The 14,934-nt window shown below is 35.4% G+C and overlaps 2 protein-coding genes across 2 annotated transcripts; both read left to right on the top strand.

Annotated features, from left to right (window-relative positions):
• Positions 1 to 3,913: 3,913 nt before the first annotated feature.
• LOC146165693 (uncharacterized) lies at positions 3,914 to 5,615 on the top strand. The gene is made up of 2 exons (XM_083382693.1): positions 3,914 to 4,015; positions 4,735 to 5,615. Exons 1-2 carry the CDS (start codon positions 3,992 to 3,994, stop codon positions 5,293 to 5,295), a joined length of 585 nt encoding a protein of 194 aa, XP_083238819.1. The 5' UTR covers positions 3,914 to 3,991; the 3' UTR covers positions 5,296 to 5,615.
• A 6,488-nt stretch (positions 5,616 to 12,103) lies between these two features.
• Positions 12,104 to 14,515, top strand: LOC146165692 (uncharacterized). The gene is made up of 2 exons (XM_083381445.1): positions 12,104 to 12,573; positions 13,125 to 14,515. The coding sequence occupies exons 1-2, from the start codon at positions 12,523 to 12,525 to the stop codon at positions 13,698 to 13,700; spliced, it is 627 nt and encodes a 208-aa protein (XP_083237571.1). The 5' UTR covers positions 12,104 to 12,522; the 3' UTR covers positions 13,701 to 14,515.
• The last annotated feature ends 419 nt before the right edge of the window (positions 14,516 to 14,934 follow it).

The raw sequence follows: 14,934 nt of genomic DNA, 5'->3' as shown, positions 1-14,934 counted from the left end.
AAATACTTCATATATTTTTAGTGTGCAGCGGGCGAAAAAAGTTTGGGAACCACTGTTGTGGAGTGACAAGACAAACACTTGGCAAGTTGTAACATTTATTGAGCTTGTTTGGCTCATTCAACATTCGCGAATGATCATTGTGTACAAGTTGTGGATCGGCACGCCAAACAATCGTTAATGAATTACGACTTTAAAGGGCGCTTTTGTGAAATCGTAAAATACTTTGTTTGAAAGTCACAAGGATTTCAAGTTGCTCAAAAAAGCAAATTTTATTGGTTGTGCAAAATACTTGCTTAATGTTTTCTAAAAGTGACTGAAAATTTGATTTATTTTAATTTTTTAATTTACGCTGTTTAATTTGGTAAAAAAAGATAGTTTCCAATTGGAAAAAAGCAAACATTTTGACGGACCTGCAAAATTTATCCCGGTAGGAAGGTTAAAAACCACGGGTCTATACAATAAAACAAAGACGGCGTTTGGAAATAAAAAAAACAAGAACTATTGTGCTGACTTGCCTTGGTAATGAGCCAACTCAAACTAGTTTAAGTTAGAATTTGAGTCCACTAAGGTTTTCTGAGTGAAAATTGTAATTTGACACAACCGTGAATACAGCCATAGTCGAATTTACAACCGACAACAATTAGTTCATTCCGGGGTAGACTTGCCCCAACCTGAACCCACATGTTTGTCATCCGTTGACGTAAAGTCGTCAGTGTACAAATAGTGGCTCAGCTGAAGCGAGGTTTGATTAAATAAGGGTTTAAACAACGCTTCAGAAATGTAATCATTCGCTTACACGCTTTGCTTAAAAGACGCACCCAGGAAAGTTTGTGACAATCAACTATGGTTTGAAAACTGATTTAAAAATGTTTTCAAATTATTTACCAAGATTTTAATTTTTGCCTTTCATGGACCCCAAAATATATTCTTCTTGGGACCATTGAACCGGTTTAAGAACCCCCGGTCTAGTGTGACGTAACATATGAAAATAAATTATATTTATGGTACAGAATCCTGCATATGACGTAACTATTGTCTTATTGTTTATAACAGGCCGACTAACTACGAGTATTGTTGTCATGGCAACATTGCTTCTGGTCGCTTTCTCGGGACAATGGTGGTGGAAGTGACGTAACAAACAGGTCCTTTGTTGGATTTATCGATGAACCTCTGCTGTAAATAAAACGCTTTTCGTTGATCTTTCTTCGTTTCTAGTTTAAAATGTTAGGAAAAGGGGATTGCTATCGTATTTTTCCCAGATATAAAGAATCACAAATAATTAGCTCTTTTGACCAATGTGACTTGACTAAAGTCATTGTGTCAAATATTTTGGTGTATGTTGCGTTTTTGTTATTTTTAGATGAGTTATTGCTTTTAATCGAACACATTTACCCATTCTAATAGTTAAACACTTTCTGTTTGAAAATAAAAAATCGTGGGTCGTCTTTACGTCAATAAACACACATTCTCTTAAACGTTTTGCGATATTATTGCGCATGAGGTTTGTAATATTTGTGAATTTAGAAAATGCTATTTAGAAAGTCCTTTGTGTTCACATTCTTGCAGAATTGATCAGTGTTTCAACGACTAAATCAATGACTAGATTTGCAAGTGTTTTTAAATGAGTATTTCATCTTCAAATTTCTGACTGGTAAGAATATCAAAGCCCATACAGAAGTAGGTTGCATTTTGAACGTTTCGAACAAATCTTTATTTATTTGCAACATCTGATACCAACAGTAGGTAGGCCAGGGGTCGGCAACCTTTCGTAAGCAGGTTGCCAGTTTATGAATAAATTCAAAATATCAACAACTGGCGTGCCAAACATTTTTTATGCTTGGTTTTGCGCTAGCAATCAGTGCTGCGGAGTTAAAAACAATCTTAGGCCGACTCCGGTCAAATGAGCGATTTCGTTGAGCCCCGAATCCGGCTCAGACTTTCCAGCCTGTATCTTACCGATTTACGTAGGAAAAATAAGATTGACACTCATAGGGGTCATAGAAAATACACCATCATATGCTGTTCCACCTTAACAATTTAAAGCTATCTGCATTATCAGTTTCGAACTTTGGTACTGCGCATGCGCACACGTCGAACTCTGGTAGTTTTACCTGGTCTTACTCGAGTCCCGAGTCCGACTCTCCATCCCTGCTGTGATCTGAAATCTAATTTACGAATAATCTGATCTCTAATTTAAGCATCTTATGAGCAGCCATATTAAACCTAAAGTTAGATTCTGTAAAGATGCCCTAACCATGCTGAAAAAAAACGAACTGTCACGAAAATCATGTGCCCGCTATTTTAGAACATACTTTGGCTGTTTTCAGGTCGCTTTTAGCTTGCTTTTCAGTCGCATAAAAACACACGTGCTTAATTTCAATGTAGAATGCCCTGCTTTCACACAGCGAACATCACCCCAATTTTAGGGTATTGTGACGTAATAGGAACGGTTAGTCGTAAACAACAAGTTAAGCGCTTACAAAATATAATGTTAAACACAACAGTAAGGGCACTAATTTGTGACACAAACTGGAAATGTGCAACCATTTAGTTAGCGCTAGTGTTAGGGATGTATTAATAATGTTATTGAAGCAATAGTGATGTAATGATTGCACTTTCTTAAGGTTATATAACGTGCGCGTTAAATCATTTGGTGTGTCTTTAAAATCATCTAGACGCGTGCCAGGGGTTGCCCACCCCTGAGGTAGGCTATGCCTACTTCTGTATAGGCTTCGATATTCTTACTACAACCTCCAACTATTATGCTGTAAAACATTGACAACTTTCTAAAAAGAAAAAATTCCAGGTTTAAAAACACAAACGGGTATGTTACGATATTATTCAACAACCTTGTGATGGTTAATGTTGTAAAGTTCGGTTAAGTTTACATTATTTTGATGAGCAATAAGTTTAAACGTTTGACAATTAAAACTCAATCATGAAACAAACGTCTATGGGTCAATTACTTACCACAGCTAATAAATAAACCTCATGATATATTAACGTAACAATAGTGCGTTGGTGGTTCAACGTCACAATGCACCGCGCGATTGTTCCTGTTGCTTGTGACGTTGCGATTTGTCATTGGTGCGTCATGTGTTTATCGGAATGGTGAAATGCTTCATGAGAGGACAAAATCAACTCTGTGACGTTGCGATTTGTCAATATCATGCGGTTTATTTATTAGCTGTGTTAAGTAATTAATCCATTGACGTTTGGTTCATGGATGAATTTTAATTGTCAGGCGTCTATGCTTATTACTTTAAAACGTTATCGCAGCATTGTTTAAAAGGGCAGAACCTGGCCACATGTTGGTTGTATCTCGACTCGCTCTTCTCTGAGCCTGTGTCGGTAGAGCGACGGTTTTCTGAAACGTGATGCTACTTTAGTGGAAGGTTGATTGAAATGAAACGATTAGTGCTTTATGACATCTCGATTGACTACATTTAGTATCAGAATGTCAGTTATCGAATACTAGGGTGGTATCAGTACTCGTCCGATACTAGGTTGGTATCGGTGCTCGTCCGATACTAGGTTGGTATCGGTACTCGTCCGATACTAGGGTTGTATCGATACTCGTCCGATACTAGGTTGGTATCGGTACTCTTCCGATACTAAATTAATATGGGTATTTCAAACCGCGATTTCAGAGGGTTTACGATAGAAGGCAGCTTTTTTCAACTTTGAAAAAGCAAAAAACAGTAAGTAACCAACCAAATGTAACCAAGATTTCTAAAAAGCAAACTTTGGCTTAATAACTTTATTATTTCGCACGTCGATTGAGTTCATTATTTGTCTACTTTCGGCAAAGGTCTGGACAAATATACCAACGTAAAAAAAAGGAAAACAGTTTAGCAGCGGCTGAAATGTCGTCGATAAAATGTCAGGAATAGTAAAAATCATAACGATTTAAAGACAAAAAGTGTTTTTTTTAAGCTATACCAACTCTAGTGATAACGTGTTTTATAATCCAACAAAATACGCCAAAGGGATGGAACCAGCAGCTGCCGAATTGGTGAGTTGAACAACTACAAAATAAATCCCACAGATACAATTGATTTAATCGCCACTCAAATAAGCAGATGGTTCCGCACCTCCAAATATTTTTGTGTGAAGTTTTTTAAAAAAAATACCGTTTCAATAGAAAATAATTTGTTTGGTTGATGATATTTCAAGTAACGTTCCTTGGAATGTGAGTTGGGTGAGAATATTCTACTTTATCACTTCTAATCACAAGTTCATTGAAAAAAAAATCACAATAACATTTTTTTATAAAACAATAATTACAAAATGTAGTACATTAAGCACATAAACCGATGCTTCGCCATGTCTTAAGTAGAAACTTAATCTTCAAATCATTTCAAACTTTTAAAAGGAAACTTTCACGAGTTAAAAACACACTTGTCCACTTTGTAGCTTAGTGGGTATAGCTGAGAGGTAAAACTAAACCTGAACGGCGTTCCAGTAAAACAATATAATGTTGTTTATTTGACAATTTACCCCCAATAAAACAATCTCCTCGTCACGCAAATGCTTGTGCCATCTCCTACAATAAAAACCAAGTTTTAGCAAGATCCCAGGTTTATTAGAGGGTAAATATTTTATTGCGTAACTTGGTGACGTCATCTATAATAGTTTTGCGTTTCGGTGTAAAAGTTGCTCTATTTTCACCCACAAGAAAGTAACATTCCAGTTGAAGCTTGCCTCGTCTAATTTACCTTTGCATTTACGCAGGACTACAATGGAGCGACTCTTAGACAAGACTTCGTCAAAATCGTGTCTGAACAAAAAAACTACGTCAAAGGCAAGGTTTATAACTTCAAGTGCAACGAAGACGTTTTGTTCAAACTGGAGCCAGACCCAAAAAAGTGGCAGCCAGGCAACGGGATGATATCGTTCAAAGATGGTGGTGGCTGGTCTGCTCCGAGATGGAACTACCTTTTGAAACAGGCGTTGGTTGACGACTTCCCTGCTGCATATAAAGGTTTCTTAGCAAGTCAGACTTGTCCTGACTCAACCCATCCACAATTCCAGGCTTTCGTTTTGCTTCAGTTTGAAAGTGCTCGCAGAATGGGCAAAGAATATAAAAAACCAAGTAGAGAAAACGTAATAAGTGCTATAGATATGGCGCTAAAAATAAATGAGGCCAGGTGTTATTCCCTCTTGGTAAATATGTTTCAAGGCGATGAGCGTCTAGAGGCTTTTAAGCAAATTGAGAATTACAAAGATCCAAATAAAGCTGGTCTAATGTCAATGAAGGCTTTAGGAGACGCTCTCCCTAATATTAAAAAGTAACATAACGCTTTCTAAATTTATTGTAAATAGTAATCCTGCACTTACAAATTATATCTTGTTTATTATCTTGTTCTACAAAGTAAAACTCTGATAATCTCTTCAAAAAATCTTTGGCATTTTATTTTTAAGTTTTTAACTTTACTTATTTCCATAGTGATCTTAAGACTGTTTATTTATTAAAACAGATTCGAATGAATTAAGTGTTTCAGCTCATTTTCATAGTGTGTTTATTTGATGTTTTTGGCTTTTACTATGATCAAATTCGTCTGTTTATTACTGTGAATTCCTAATCATTGTAAAAACGAATGTTATTCTTTAAGTCGCCAAATATGTGCAGAGTAAAGTTTTTCTGGGTGTCACATGAAATGTCAGCAAGTTTAGAGACAAACTTAAACATCAGCTAATACAGTTTCAGGTATAAAAGGCATGTTGTTTAATATAGTTTCATTATTTAAAAAAATATATTTTTTAATCGTCATATTACGATACCGATAACCGATATATTTTGACAAAAAATATCGGGAAGCGGTACAATACCAAATGACGTCATGAGAAAGGTCAAAAAAGCAAACTTTATGAAGTTTAAAGTCTTAACGGTTTTTCAAGGTTTTATGACAAAAATTTTGATATTTTTAAAGACGAACTGTCAGGAAAAGGAAATTGCCAACAGCCCGCTTGGTAAAAAGATCAAAGCAGAATATATTAAAAAAAACTTCATGTGAATAACAACTCCGTCAAGTTAAATGAACACAAGGGCTGCTACAAACTTTAGGAAGTTGTGAACAACAAGTAATCAAAAATTAAAAGTTATCTAATAAGGTAAAACTGAAGTCAAAACGTCAGTATTACCAAACGGCAACGAACAATGAGACCTACAAAGCAACAATACATGAAGCAGATCTACAATACCATAGTATTAAGACCAACGACATAATAAAGTCATATACACAGTAATACCTGCTTTAGAATAAGCTCTAAATTCTCTGAATAAACCCGTCGAAATAAAACTAAATTCATCGCAATAAGGGCAAAATTTATCGGAATAAAGCCAAAATTTATCGAAATAAGGTTTAAATGGCCAAAACAACTTCTGAAAATGTATTAAAAAGGTGGTTAGATCTTCGTTCAACTAGTACCACACTTGCCCTGACATAGAATACTTACAAACGTTCGCGGCGCACAAAAATATCAAGCTTCATGGTTGAGCGATCAAATGGCACGCTTGAGTGGTTGCATTGTATTAAAGCTTGGGTCGGATGGCAACACGCAAGGCAAAAATATACCAAATTATTAAGCTTTGCTAAGTGGATTAATTCAACCAGAAATCAAGAATATTTTCCTCTGCATGAATAACCCACAGCTCCCGTGCCATATTTAACAGTAAGTTGCTATAAATAACCAGGGACTCATTAAATCCTAGTAATGCAATTCGTTTTAGTGGAATTTTGCCAAAATCCCACCAGTGACATGGTTCGTGAAATATTGCCGTGTTAACATAAAAAAATGGCATTTCTGGACTAATATCGCAAAATAATGGCGTTGGAACAATTTTAGCGTAGGATTTCGGCAAAACAATCTTTGGCGGCCACAAATAATAAAATGCATTCGAGGTCAGAAAAGGACCGACAGTTTAAAGTAACCTGCAATCATTTCTGATTTTGGCACATTTTACAAAAAGTTTTGTTATTGTAAATGAATAAATATATACTTATTCATTTGTAATAATATCTTAAAAATAAGTACCGACATCTTGAAAAAAACAAGGTAACAAAATGACATCTTTAACATATTAAAATAAACATACACAGAATGCCTCTAAAACACAACTATATGCTTTACATTTGAACCGCCATTTGGCAAAACGAATGTGTTTAATTTCATTTAACTTTATCAATATTTGTTGTGCAAGTTTGATTTCAGGAAAATCGGGTTTTAACGCTCGAGAAACTTTTAAAGTTCAGAATATTCCTGAATCCGCTCTTGTTGCGTAACAACATTGTTTAAAAAAAAACGCAGTCGATGATAACACTTACTGTAGATTTAACAGCGGCCGCAAAACGTTAAAGTGCATACAACATGAATTTGATATCGTACCCTGTTGGTTTGCCGGCCCATGAATAAAAAAGGAACAAAATGTCATTTTTATTATGGTATTTTATAGTCTTTCAAATACATTCATTTATTTCAAAAGCTAAAAATTAAATATGACATGTTAAGTGCAATCATTGGCGAATAATATTTTTATGTTTTACAAAAAAGCATTAAATCACAGCAAAGCTTATGTTTGTGGAGCAGTGATTCCCAAACTGTGTGCCTCGAGAAATTGTCAAGTGTGCCGCGAAACTTTTTGTAATTTTGGAACATAGAGTATTTGTATTACAAATGGGCACACGCGCAAGCATTTTAGGCTTAAATACGCACTATACCCATTAGAAATAAATCACATTGAGACATTTACATATAGTTTGTCAGGGCGATTGTAAAATGACTCTATTGTTGTTCTGTTAAAAGTGTGCCGCGAAATACTTCATATATTTTTAGTGTGCAGCGGGCGAAAAAAGTTTGGGAACCACTGTTGTGGAGTGACAAGACAAACACTTGGCAAGTTGTAACATGAATTGAGCTTGTTTGGCTCATTCAACATTCGCGAATGATCATTGTGTACAAGTTGTGGACAGGCACGCCAAACAATCGTTAATGAATTACGACTTTAAAGGGCGCTTTTGTGAAATCGTAAAATACTTTGTTTGAAAGTCACAAGGATTTCAAGTTGCTCAAAAAAGCAAATTTTATTGGTTGTGCAAAATACTTGCTTAATGTTTTCTAAAAGTGACTGAAAATTTGATTTATTTTAATTTTTTAATTTACGCTGTTTAATTTGGTAAAAAAAGATAGTTTCCAATTGGAAAAAAGCAAACATTTTGACGGACCTGCAAAATTTATCCCGGTAGGAAGGTTAAGAACCACGGGTCTATACAATAAAACAAAGACGGCGTTTGGAAATAAAAAAAACAAGAACTATTGTGCTGACTTGCCTTGGTAATGAGCCAACTCAAACTAGTTTAAGTTAGAATTTGAGTCCACTAAGGTTTTCTGAGTGAAAATTGTAATTTGATACAACCGTGAATACAGCCATAGTTGAATTTACAACCGACAACAATTAGTTCATTCCGGGGTAGACTTGTCCCAGCCTGAACCCACATGTTTGTCATCCGTTGACGTAAAGTCGTCAGTGTACAAATTGTGGCTCAGCTGAAGCGAGGTTTGATTAAATAAGGGTTTAAACAACGCTTCAGAAATGTAATCATTCGCTTACACGCTCTGCTTAAAAGACGCACCCAGGAAAGTTTGTGAAAATGAAATATAGTTTGAAAACTGATTTACAAATGTTTTCAAATTATTTACCAAGATTTTAATTTTTGCCTTTCATGGACCCCAAAATATATTCTTCTTGGGGCCATTGAACCGGTTTAAGAACCCCCGGTCTAGTGTGACGTAACATATGAAAATAAATTATATTTATGGTACAGAATCCTGCATATGACGTAACTATTGTCTTATTGTTTATAACAGGCCGACTAACTACGAGTATTGTTGTCATGGCAACATTGCTTCTGGTCGCTTTCTCGGGACAATGGTGGTGGAAGTGACGTAACAAACAGGTCCTTTGTTGGATTTATCGATGAACCTCTGCTGTAAATAAAACGCTTTTCGTTGATCTTTCTTCGTTTCTAGTTTAAAATGTTAGGAAAAGGGGATTGCTATCGTATTTTTCCCAGATATAAAGAATCACAAATTATTAGCTCTTTTGACCAATGTGAATTGACTAAAGTCATTGTGTCAAATATTTTGGTGTATGTTGCGTTTTTGTTATTTTTAGATGAGTTATTGCTTTTAATCGAACACATTCACCCATTCTAATAGTTAAACATTTTCTGTTTGAAAATAAAAAATCGTGGGTCGTCTTTACGTCAATAAACACACATTCTCTTAAACGTTTTGCGATATTATTGCGCATGAGGTTTGTAATATTTGTGAATTTAGAAAATGCTATTTAGAAAGTCCTTTGTGTTCACATTCTTACAGAATTGATCAGTGTTTCAACGACTAAATCAATGACTAGATTTGCAACTGTTTTTAAATGAGTATTTCATCTTCAAATTTCTGACTGGTAAGAATATCAAAGCCCATACAGAAGTTGGAGGCATTTTAAACGTTTCGAACAAATATTTATTCATTTTCAACAACTGATACCAACAGTAGGTAGGCCAGGGGTCGGCAACCTTTCGTAAGCAGGTTGCCAGTTTATGAATAAATTCAAAATATCAACAACTGGCGTGCCAAACATTTTTTATGCTTGGTTTTGCGCTAGCAATCAGTGCTGCGGAGTTAAAAACAATCTTAGGCCGACTCCGGTCAAATGAGCGATTTCGTTGAGCCCCGAATCCGGCTCAGACTTTCCAGCCTGTATCTTACCGATTTACGTAGGAAAAATAAGATTGACACTCATAGGGGTCGTAGAAAATACACCATCATATGCTGTTCCACCTTAACAATTTAAAGTTATCTGCATTATCAGTTTCGAACTTTGGTACTGCGCATGCGCACACGTCGAACTCTGGTAGTTTTACCTAATGCTGTGATCTGAAATCTAATTTACGAATAATCTGATCTCTAATTTAAGCATTTTATGAGCCGCCATATTAAACCTTAAGTTAAGTTATGTAAAGATGCCCTAACCATGCTGAAAAAAAAACCGAACTGTCACGAAAATTATGTGCCCGCTATTTTAGAACATATTTTGGCTGTTTTCAGGTCGTTTTTAGCTTGGTTTTCAGTCGCATAAAAATACACATGCTTACTTTCAATGTAGAATGCCCTGCTTTCACACAGCGAACATCACCCCAATTTTAGGGTATTGCGACGTAATGGGAACGGTTAGTCGTAAACAACAAGTTTAACGCTTACAAAAAATAATGTTAAAATCAACAGTAAGGGCACTAATTTGTGACACAAACTGGAAATGTGCAACCATTTAGTTAGCGCTAGTGTTAGGGATGTATTAATAATGTTAATGATGTGGTAATGATGTAATGATTGCACTTTCTTAAGGTTATATAACGTGCGCGTTAAATCATTTGGTGTGTCTTGAAAATCATCTAGACGCGTGCCAGGGGTTGCCCACCCCTGAGGTAAGCTATACCTACTTCAGTATAGGCTTCGATATTCTTACTACAACCTCCAACTATTATGCTCTAAAACATTGATTACTTTTTAAAAAGAAAAAATTCCAGGTTTATAAACACAAACGGGTATGTTACGATATTATTCAACAACCTTGTGATGGTTAATGTTGTAAAGTTCGGTTAAGTTTACATTATTTTGATGAGCAATAAGTTTAAACGTTTGACAATTAAAACTCAATCATGAAACAAACGTCAATGGGTCAATTACTTACCACAGCTAATAAATAAACCTCATGATGTATTAACGTAACAATAGTGCGTTGGTGGTTCGACGTCACAATGCACCACGCGATTGTTCCTGTTGCTTGTGACGTTGCGATTTGTCATTGTTGCGTCATGTGTAATCAGAATGTTAAATGTTTTATGTAAGGACAAAATTAACTCTGTTGCAACAAAACTTCATAGCTTTTCTACAAGACAACCAAACAAATAAAAAACAAGAGATCTGGAAATAGAAAGCAAATGTAACTAAACTGATTTTGAACCCTAACCTTTATTCCTAAAACAAATTCTTATAAAGACTTTGAATGACATTGTTATAACGTTTTAATCATGAATAAAAACATTAAAAACGAAGTTACCAATGTTAGTAGTTTGACTTGGACTTGAGTTATTTTTCAAAATACCTGAATGGGACTTATTTCAAAATAACTTGTTTACAACACTGCCTCTTGATAAAAAACATGTAAAAATATATTATGTGGCACTGAGAGGTTTAAACCTGCAAAAACGTGAAAATTAACAGATGTACATTTAAATAATTGCCCAGGAAACTTGAAATCTTAGTGGTGTTATTTCAGGTCGTATTATAACGAATAGGATTTACCAAAAGATTGATATTGACTCGTGTTGATTAGTGTGAAATACATGAAGAGATGTACCTTCATGATTTTACAGATAAATTTACAGGAAGTTTCTGCTTGTCGGCACCTGCTTCGCTAATGCTTGATAAACAAGAAGGTACAACACCATTTCTGTTTTTTAATTTTTAGTTGTTGTCAATAACTTTGGTTTTAGTTAAGCATAGTGTGCAATAATAATTTACCGGCAACGCCAGGCTTTGCAACCCTTGGCTATAGAAATGCCGATTTTCTTGTTTATTTGTTTGGCTGTCTTGTAGAAAATCTAAGAAGTTTCGTTGCAACAGAGTTGATTTTGTCCTCTCATGGAGCATTTCACCATTCCGATTAGGACGTGACGCAACAGTGACAAATCGCAACGTCACAAGCATCAGGAACAATCGCGCTGTGCATTGTGACATGGAAGCACCAACGCACCATTGTTACGTCAAAATATCATGAGGTTTATTTATTAGCTGTGGTAAGTAATTGACCCATTGACGTTTGGTTTATGGATGAATTTTAATTGTCAGGCGTCTATGCTTATTACTTTAAAACGTCATCACAGCATTGTTTAAAAGGGCAGAACCTGGCCACATGTTGGTTGTATCTCGACTCGCTCTTCTCTGAGCCTGTGTCTGTAGAGCGACGAATTTCTGAAACGTGATGCTACTTAAGATGAAGGTTGATTGAAATGAAACGATTAGTGCTTTATAACATCTCGATTGACAACATTTAGTATCAGAATGTCAGTTATCGAATACTAGGGTGGTATCGGAACTCGTCCGATACTAGGGTGCTATCGGTACTCGTCCGATACTAAATTAATATGGGCATTTCAAACCGCGATTTCAGAGGGTTTACGATAGAAGGCAGCTTTTTTCAACTTTGAAAAGTCAAAGAATAGTAATTTACCAATCGAATGTAACCAAGATTTATAAAAAGTAAACTTCCGGCGAAGGTATATGGACAAATATAAAAACGTAAAAAAAATCGAAAACAGTTTATCAGCGGTTGGAACGTCGTCGATAAAATGTCGGGAATAATAAAAAACATACGATTTAAAGACAAAAAGTGTTTTTTTTAAGTTATACCAACTCTAGTGACAACTTGTTTTATAATCCAACAAAATACTCAAAAGGATGGAAAGTTCGGCGCATTCTTCTCCTGCGTCTCAACCTCCTGCCGAATTGGTGAGTTGAACAATTACAAAATCCACAAGTGAAATGAATTTAATCGCCACTCAAATAAGCAGATGGTTCCACACCTCCAATTATTTTTGTGTGAAGTTTTTAAAAAAAATACCGTTTCAATAGAAAAGAATTTGTTTTGTTGATGATATTACAAGTAACGTTCCTTGGGATCTGAGTTGGGTAAGAATTGGTCGTTGAAAGCACGAGTTAGAAACACACTTGTTCACTTTGTAGCTTAGTGGGTATAGCTGAGAGGTAAAATTAAACCGGAACGGCGTTCCAATAAAACAATATAATGTTGTTTATTTGACAATTTACCCCCAATAAAACAATCTCCTCGTCACGCAAATGCTTGTGCCATCCCTACAATGAAAACCAAGTTTTAGCAAGATCCCAGGTTTATTAGAGGGTAAATATTTTATTGCGTAACTTGGTGACGTCATCTATAATAGTTTTGCGTTTCGGTTTGAAAGTTGCTCTATTTTCACCCACAAGAAAGTAACATTCCAGTTGAAGCTTGCCTCGTCTAATTTATCTTTGCATTTACGCAGGACTACAATGGAGCGACTCTTAGACAAGACTTCATCGAAATCGTGTCGGACAGAATCAACTACGTCAAAGGCAAGGTTTATAACTTCAAAAGCAGCGAAGAGGTTTTGTTCAAACTGGATGCAAATCCAACAAAGTGGCAGCCAGGCAACGGGATGATATCGTTCAAAGATGGTGGTGGCTGGTCTGCTCCGAAATGGAACTACCTTTTGAAACAGGCGTTGGTTGACGACTTCCCTGCTGTATATAAAGGTTTCTTAGCAAGTCAGACTTGTCCTGAATCAACAGATCCACAATTCCAGGCGTTCGTTTTGCTGCAGTTTGAAGTCGCTCGCAGAATGGATGGAGAATGGCCTACTATACCGAAGAGAGATGACGTAATGAGTGCTATAGATATGGCGCTAAAAGTAAATGAGGCCGGGTGTTATTCCCACTTGGTAAATATGTTTCAAGGCAATTGGCGTCGACAGGCTTTTAAGCAAATTAAGAATTACAAAGATCCAAATAAAGCTGGTCTAATGTCAATGAATGCTTTAGGACAGTGTTTCCCTAACTTTTTTTCTCGCGTATCATCTTGAGCCTTTGTACAGTGTTCATGTACCACCTAAGTAACATCCGACTAGAATATTTTAAACTATAACTATTTTAGCATATAGATAAGAAAATTAGCATGTAGCTGTATTAAAGTTTAACAAACGTTATTTCAAAAAGGCATAAAAGCCATAAATTAAACAGCTGGTCAACGCATACGAGCGACAATAATATAATGCTGCTATCAGTTCATGCATACTAAACCAGCTAACAATTAGGGTTTTATTATCTTGAACAAGATAAGTGTTACGTCATAAAAGTGTGAAACCTCAAATTAAAGGTAACCAAAACGCAACATTACAAATTACCCAATCTTAAAGTTTTAAAAGTTGAAAGTTTTCGCAAATTTATACGTATGCTGAAGTTAGTCGCGTACCACCTAAAAGCCTCTCACGTACCACCGGTGGTACGCGTACCACAGTTTGGGAACCACTGCTTTAGGAGACGCTCTCCCTAATATTAAAAAGTGACATAACGCTTTCTAAATTTCTTGTAAATAGTATTGATCCTGCACTTACAAATTATATCTTGTTTATCAACTTTTCCCACAGAAAAGTAACATTTTGTTAATCTCTTCAAAATAATCTTTAGCATTTTACTTTTGACAAGTTTTTAACTTTATATATTTTCATAGTGTGTTTATTTTACGTTTTTGACTTCAACTATGATCAAATTCGTCGGTTTCTGATTTCAATCAATTCGTTTAATGTTTATCATTGTGAGCTGCTAATTATTGTGAGTAGCATTGTAAGTTTAACGAATGTTATACTTTAAGTCGCCAAATATATGCAGAGTAAAGTTTGCTGGGTGTCACATGAAATGTCAGCAAGTTTAAAGACAAACTTAAACATCAGCTAATACAGTTTCAGGTATAAAAGGCATGTTGTTTAATACAGTCTCATTTATTTCAAAAATATATTTTTAAAACGTCATATTACGATACCGATAACCGATATATTTTGACAAAAGGTATCGACGATACCAAATGACGTCATGAGAAAGGTCAAATAAGAAAACTTAATTAGGTTTTAACGTTCAAATGTAATTTTTTCAAGGTTTTATGACAAAAATTTTATTATTTTTAAAGACGATCTGTCAGAAAAAGGAAATTACCAACAGCCCGCTTGGCAAAAAGATCAAAGCAGAATATATTAAAAAAAACTTCATGTGAATAACAACTCCGTCAAGTTAAATGAACACAAGGGCTGCTACAAACTTTAG

Source organism: Ascidiella aspersa, chromosome 2 (assembly GCF_963924565.1).
Source record: "Ascidiella aspersa chromosome 2, kaAscAspe10.2, whole genome shotgun sequence".
In the NCBI taxonomy this organism is placed as follows: Eukaryota; Metazoa; Chordata; class Ascidiacea; order Phlebobranchia; family Ascidiidae; genus Ascidiella; species Ascidiella aspersa.
The sequence above is the reverse complement of the archived record's forward strand: the minus strand, read 5'-3'. Positions and strand labels throughout refer to the sequence as shown.

Bases quoted from the DNA above. Each gene is read 5' to 3' on its own strand.
- LOC146165692 (XM_083381445.1), top strand. From the start codon at position 12,523: ATGGAAAGTTCGGCGCATTCTTCTCCTGCGTCTCAACCTCCTGCCGAA. The intron at 12,574-13,124 runs GTGAGTTGAACA...GCATTTACGCAG, and splicing joins CTCAACCTCCTGCCGAATTG to GACTACAATGGAGCGACTCT.
- LOC146165693 (XM_083382693.1), top strand. From the start codon at position 3,992: ATGGAACCAGCAGCTGCCGAATTG. The intron at 4,016-4,734 runs GTGAGTTGAACA...GCATTTACGCAG, and splicing joins AACCAGCAGCTGCCGAATTG to GACTACAATGGAGCGACTCT.